The sequence below is a fragment of the Amphiura filiformis genome, chromosome 3 (genome assembly GCF_039555335.1).
Source record: "Amphiura filiformis chromosome 3, Afil_fr2py, whole genome shotgun sequence".
In the NCBI taxonomy this organism is placed as follows: domain Eukaryota; kingdom Metazoa; phylum Echinodermata; class Ophiuroidea; order Amphilepidida; family Amphiuridae; genus Amphiura; species Amphiura filiformis.
Window position 1 is genome coordinate 57,867,201 of NC_092630.1, and position 7,399 is coordinate 57,874,599.

General features: G+C 37.3%; 1 protein-coding gene across 1 annotated transcript; it reads right to left on the reverse strand.

The window, feature by feature from the left end:
* Nucleotides 1-3,079: 3,079 nt before the first annotated feature.
* LOC140147359 (uncharacterized) lies at nt 3,080-4,144 on the reverse strand. Its single transcript, XM_072169136.1, has one exon. The coding sequence runs from the start codon at nt 4,142-4,144 to the stop codon at nt 3,080-3,082; it is 1,065 nt and encodes a 354-aa protein (XP_072025237.1).
* Between the last annotated feature and the right edge of the window lie 3,255 nt (nt 4,145-7,399).

Sequence of the window (7,399 nt, forward strand, 5' to 3'; positions counted from 1 at the left end):
GGTTAATTTGTTTACTATATTCTTGTAATATTATTTTTATGGTAGCCTTACGTGATCTGCGATGTTAGTTTTAGGGTTTCATGAGGAGATCATGGAATACTCGTGTATTATACAATCATACGGTTTCCTCTATCCAGCTAATGGAAATCAACGTTTTGATTAAAGCTTTTGAAACTGCCGATGTTACTAAAAATGAAGTCTCCTGAAATCAAAACATTATGCCTTATATGTTAGAAAAATAATCATCAAGCACGAATCACATGGTTTTATTTAAAACTATATATCTCATATTGACCATAAAAAAAAGTAATAAAACAACCGTTTCTCAACACGCGATATCTTCCTAATTGCTGGGCACCGAGCCACTGGTGCTATGACGTCATGGTTATTTGTTCTCAATTGTCGTCAGCTTTTATTGTATACTGGGACGTCATTGCACTGGACAATTTCGGCGCCCGGGAATTTTGAATATTGCGTGTTGAGAGACGGAGGCTTTTATTCGTTTTTATAGTCAATATGAGTTTGTTTAAATAATGATGCTTGATCATTATTTTTCTCACATATTAGGCATAATGTTGTGATTACCGGAGACTTCCTTTAACAAAGTTCGACAGCAGTACCACATTAATAACGGAGACGGTGAGACTAGCTAGACTCGTAATTACAACAAGTCCCACGCTTTCTTGAATCTTTAATTAGGCTACTCGGGTCCCCTATATCATTAATTAATGATATTTCTAACATCTGGCTCTATACAATAAGTACGAATTGTAATGTGACTACGTTTTATAACAGTGTTTGTTGAAAATGAATAATTATGATTATTGCCAAAGTAGATGTCAAGGCATGAACACCGAAATGTTTGGGTATCAAATGAAATACAAAAATGGTTGGTTGATGACATAGTGGTTATATAAGGGGATTTGCATGTAGTGTGTTTCATAATGGTCTATGATTATCCACTGTGCATTACTCAATAGTTTTGACCAAAATGACTCGACAAGTAAGTACAAAATACATCAAACATATAGCGGCGCCCGTGTACCGCGTCGCTGTACCGCGCCGTTGTGACAAGATCGCGCTCGGAAGTTACTCTAAAAACAATAAACTTTTGGTCAAATGGTCAATTTGGACACAACTGCGCAGTGTCAGTGCAACCAGAAAGTGGTTGCAAAAGATGGTTGACGAATGAGGGCAGCAGTCTAGTGTTTGCTATAGAGTCCCTATATAGGGACTCTAGTTTGCACTGTTTGCACTGAAATAAATAAAGCTGACACAGAAGGTTCCTATAAATCCCGAGGTGCTACGACCAAAGCCAGGTTAAGCACAATAATAGTGCTCAGAGGTTACTAAATGAAAGGGATGCCAACGAGAATGGATCGGCAACCAAACTCACATGTGGCAACGCAGCGGTGAGAATCGAGTGAGAATATCACTACATTAATAACCTTGCGCTATAAAATATATATTTTCTTCTTCACATTTTGATAGGAAAAGTATGTTTTATATAGTTATATGTTTGTATAAGTGGCTGTAATACTTACAGCCATACCTATCTTAATGTAATTCGAAATATTTTGTCCATTCAACCAATACCTATTTCCAGATATATAATCACCACGTGCAACACACAAACTATAGTCCGTATGCCTTCCTCGAAACAGTAATTTAGATATCTCTAAACGTTAATGATAATAAGTATATAAGGGTATACATTTTCTTTGATTTTCAGAACGGAATTCAAGCATAACATATTTTTGCACAAATTAGCAGTTTTTGAGACAATAACAAAATATGATTTTACTTAACTGCCTCGAGGAAGGCATACGGATTATAGCATAAATTATTATACAACAAAGTGCACCATCAATATCTTCATCCGATACAGGTCATATTTATACTACCAATCAGACATTTATTTATATGGAACTGTTGCGACTATTTCTTATTCATCGTTTTTTATTATCATTAAGATAAACAAACCGTATATCAGAGTAAACAGTATGTATTAAAATAAAACAAATGGTTTCTAACTGTACATTACTTGGTGTTATAATTTCACAGCAAACCTTAATCTCTAAAGATACAAATAAATTATGTTTTTCTTTCTTATTCTCTCGAGGTAATTCAAAGAGCCGCTAGTGATAAGATTAATGCTTCAATAATGAGATTTTGTCACAAATATTTATTCCTTTTATGTGATTGAGTGATCGTGTCAATATATAGAATGATTCTCATTTTGAACTTCACTACATCGTATAATCCCACTAGGTTTGTTTCTAGATTTTTGTTTTCTTATTTTTATTTTCTAAATTTCCCTGGTGGTGTCTTTATCATATTGTAGGGAAAAGTATCCAATGGCTTAGTTACGGTATAAGCCCCAACCGCTTGATTGAAAAAAAAAAAAATTTTGAAGAAATAATGCAAAGAAAAAACGTTTTTTTCGTGATTCTTGTCTGGGAAAGGTGTAAACACGTTAGTAGATTTGAAATCCCTGTGTGCACTGTAATGCTACGTTTATATATTGTTTGCACCAATACTTCTAAACACCATCTCTTAATGCAATTTGAACTATAACGACTAGTCCACCGATAACTAATTGCATCATTAACATGCTAACACCATTGGTAACAGTTACCGCTATACTGCCAATTTTAATGTGCTTAAAAGTGTTGAGGAGTATTTCTCCAATACAAAGTCATAAATATATTGCATTGATTTCTAAATAGTGTCGTATATTTGAGAAAATGTAAAGCGAAACAAAACAGCTGCTCATTTTACTTTGAGATCCGGATGTCTAATAGCAAACAAAATCATTTCAATGGTTAATAAGATAATAAATGAATGTTTAGTTCTAGTAATCACCTCACCTTAATTATACATGGTAAAGGCCACCTCGTAGCAGTGTGGCTTAAGTCATACAATAATTATGGGAAACTCTTTAAACAAGTAGAAACTAAACATGATGAAATGAAATTAAACTATTACTCAAAGCGGAAAATGAGCTCACCTGAGAGCTTTCGAAACGTAACACTGTTTCTTGTTCACTCGGTATAGATGGACTGGTGAATGATGCTTGTTACTGGTCAGAGACCGTCGAACCGTGACGTGAGTCACGTGACATGCTCTGACGCAGTAAAGAGTTGTAAGCTCCGGAGAGTCTGTGGCGGCCCTGGTCTTTGTTCAAATCACTTTTGCTGGTCCTGATGTGAATGGATTCCTTAACGCCCCTCCGGAACCAATCCGTTTCTCTGTCAAGTATTTTGACGTCTTTCCACTCAATGCTGTGACCTGCCTTTTGATGGTCACCAACTGGAGAAGTAGTAGTGCTGGGTCTGCGATGTTCTGCGATCCTGGTGTTAAGCGGTCTGGCAGATTCACCAACATAAGCCGAGTCGCAGTCATTGCAGCTGACCTGGTAAACTGTACCGCAACATTTACCAGGGGGTATCTTGTCCTTTGGCGCAACAAGTGCCGAGCGAAGTGTGTTGGCAGGTTTAAAGTGTACAGACACACCGCGCTTGCTGAAAATTCTCCGCAGAGCTTCCGACGCACCACGAACATATGGAACAACAATGCTCCCTACATGGGGTTTGTCTCTGATGACATGCTGTCTGTCAGGAGCTGTGGCAGGTTGGGCGACGTTATAAACCCAATCTCCATAACCACACATTCTGAGGGATTTTTTAATATTGTTCTTCTCATTGATCTTGTCGGCTTCCTCCGTAATACAGGTATCGGCTCTGTGCATGAGTGTGCGAACAACAGACAGTTTGTGTTGGAGTGGGTGATGCGACTCAAAGGACAAGTACTGGTTGGTATGAGTTGGTTTCTGGTAAACTGTCACTTTGATGGACCCATCTGGCTTGCGGTGTAGCAGGGTGTCTAACATCGGAAGTTTGCCATCTTCTTCCCTCTCAATGGTGAATTTTATCGCCGGGTTGACACTATTCAGATGACGTGTGAAGGTGTCGATGTCGTCTGTCTTCAATACCACCATGGTATCATCAACATATCTTCCCCAGTAAGAGGGCTTGACGGGTGAAGTGTTGATCGCCTGTTCCTCAAATGCTTCCATAAAGATGTTGGCAACCAGCGGGCTACATGGAGAGCCCATCGCAGCACCCTCAATTAAACTAAACATAATGCAGTAAACGTTTAATGAAGTATGAAATAAAACAGACGTGTGCTATTGAAATGAAATATGGATTTGTTTCACCTTTAATATATAGCATTTGTGAATAACACATTAATGTTTTTGAAAGATGTTGTAAAATATCCCCAGACGTCCAGACTAGAATGTTGTTAAGAAAAATATAATATCAGCCATGTCTCATGAATTAAATATGTGTTTAGTTAAGTTTATCCAATGTGTTATTCATTATTTGTCACAATAGGATTAGTTTGATTAAATAAACAAGAATAATGAAGACGAATAAAACAAAACAAGGCAGTAGATATGCCATATAACCAAGAGTGCTCAAAGTAACAATTTCGTAGTACAGATTGTTCAAATGAACAATCTGTACTACGTTTAAATTTTAAGAAAAGTCTGCGCGTTCTATTCCGTTCCCATGGCAACAGACACGCTAAATAAATTTGGACCTAAAATGTTAAATTTTAACTTGCTATTACTGAATAGATTACAAATTTCATATTTGGTTTGTGTGGAAAATACATGATACACGGTGTTTAATACCGGTAAACCATTTGATTTATGAGTGAAAATGCCATTTTTTGTGGCTTTTGTCCAATTCTGACCAAGAAATTTTACTTTTATATGGAAATTTTTGGGAAATATTATTTATACTTCTGAAAAGTAATAATGTATTGAAAGATGTATAATTTGGATCACACAAGTCAATCGTAACATATTTCTGTGTATCGTTTGGGTTTTGGGTAAAATGGTATGCGTTCAGTGATCTCCGTTAAACAACCTCAACCTCAAGTAACAACCCCAGTATGCTTTAACACCCACTTCAACGCTCTTCAAAAATTCCGAGATAAGGTGGTGTCCATGGCAACGCCATTTATACCTACTCTTTGGGTAATTTTACTAGGAAGTTCGTTTAATGGTTTAAGAAGTGTAAGTTTACATTGAGGTTGTTCACTGAGATCATATCGAGAACATACCATGTTACGCGCAACGCAAACGATACACGCATGAGCAGCTCAATACACACATAGCTGTACTGTATTTTCTGATACAACACGGGCAAGAGCCAATGGTATTAAAGGAAAACAACATCTTAGATGCCATAGGGCCTCTGCAGAGAGTTTCTAAAAGAGCCTCTCAAAAGCCTATCAAAGAGCCCCTCAAAGAGCAGCTTACTATTGAATCTTTAGTTTACTCAACCATATACCCATATACTCTCATAAAATATCAATGCTCTTTGCACAAGTGCAAGCTGTCACGATTTCCACTACCTCCAGGGACACTATACAAAAATAAGCAGGTCGCACCATGGAGGGTGGGCAAGACAAAATTGAACAGATGCAGACTCTGAATGCAATATCAATAGAATACCATCTATCTTTGTACAAGAAAATAACATGCAAGTCTCACCAGTTGAGTTGAGACCCTCATCACACACCTTAAAAGTACCTCAAGGGGTGACAAGATGTTGAAAAGGTTTTAAGTTTCATGGTTCTCGATCAGTGTTAATCTTTAAAAATGTTGCCGGAAAATGTGTCGTTAAAATTGCATTTAGGTTACATAGAATAGATATTTCTATTACCGTGATTTACACACATTTTGGTCCGACAACTGCGTTGTTCGAGTGAAGTGGTATCAACATACAAGACATCATCAAGGAAAATTTTCCTGAAGGTGTTATGTTTAAGGGAGACATTTTTTACTTATACTAATTGTTTTCAGTTGAACGTTTAAAAAGATGGCAAACGTTACCAATTATGTGGTAAAAGCACTGCAAATAGCTTCAAAAATAGGTTGAATGCTATAAAGCAGGTAACAAACGGGTTCATTTAAATTGCCAAAATAATGCATCTAATTGAATATCCATACTTAGTGGTTTGTTTTAGTCGTTTAAAGTACAGACGTTCAGGTGACCAAACAAAAAGTCGGTCATATGATTCTCTCTAGGATCGAAACGGGTGATTTGAGCTTTAAAGTAGGGTGTGTGGTGGTATGTATAAAGAATTGCATTCCAGCGAAGGTAATACGCTGACGAAGCTATGTAATAATTGGATTAACTACCATAGCAATAGGTGAAATCAATTTTTGGATATACCGCTCTGCACTGGTACGTTCACGCGGTACCTCTGCATTGAACCATATCATGTTGATCACTCGCACCTGCAAGACTAGTATCTTTGAAAAGACCGGTATTGTATTCAGACATACACAGGTGATGAGTGCAACCTGCCTGTAATGCAGCGCGATAAATGGGTTTTTTCACCTATTGCTATGGTGGTAATTCCAATGTATTACGTCACTTCGCCAGCATATTGATTCCATTAATTTAACAATTGCGATAGTAATCTGATAGTTACTTCAGTCTAGACTGCTAGACTCGAATTTATTTTAAATCTTTACATTTTTCAGTCATTGATCATACTGATCAAGCTTGCAAATTGGAGAGGAGAAAGGGGAGAGAGTGAGAGGGGGTGAGAGGAGCAGCGCTGTGAGGTGAGGGTAGGATATAGGAGGGGGAGAGGAGAGGAGGTGGAGTAGAGGAGTGAGGAATTAGCCGAGGTTCCCAATTTCAGCGTCACTGTCACCAAAAGACCCTATTAGTTTTTCATACTCATTTCTATATCAATCACATATTTTGATCATACTCTTATAGTCGGCAAATTTCGAGGAGGGTAACATATCACAACCAGGTCCGTGAAACCCCCCAACATTGAAAGATGGGGAGCCGTAAATGTAGAGATACGTGGGAGTCTGTACTTCATATACATCGCATGCATGTTTCATTCGCCTCTACCATGTTGATAGGACACGCATTTCAATTAATTAAGTGTTCCAACTATTTTTTCCAGGATTGTACGTCGGCGCATTCTTCAGTTAATGTTACAATATTAGAGAGATTGCGATTTCCAAACGTAGACATCGGACGTACGTTGATCTATTCAAAACCACTCTCCTGTATCGAAGCGAGGTCACGTATTTAGCTATTTTTGAAGATATTCCACGTGCGAAATCGACGTAGATACATCGTTGAAAATGCACACAATTTGTCCATTTCACAATATGTTAAAGACAGTCAAAGATAATGAACATATGAAGGAAAGTCTAATTATTATTATGATCCTTTTGTTTGTATCATTATAATAAAGGTACAGCGATGTGTTAAAAATGGACTAAATTTAAACGCAATATTCATACGCAGAGATTGTCTATTGAAATGTGTGTGATACTTTGCGTATAAAAAAA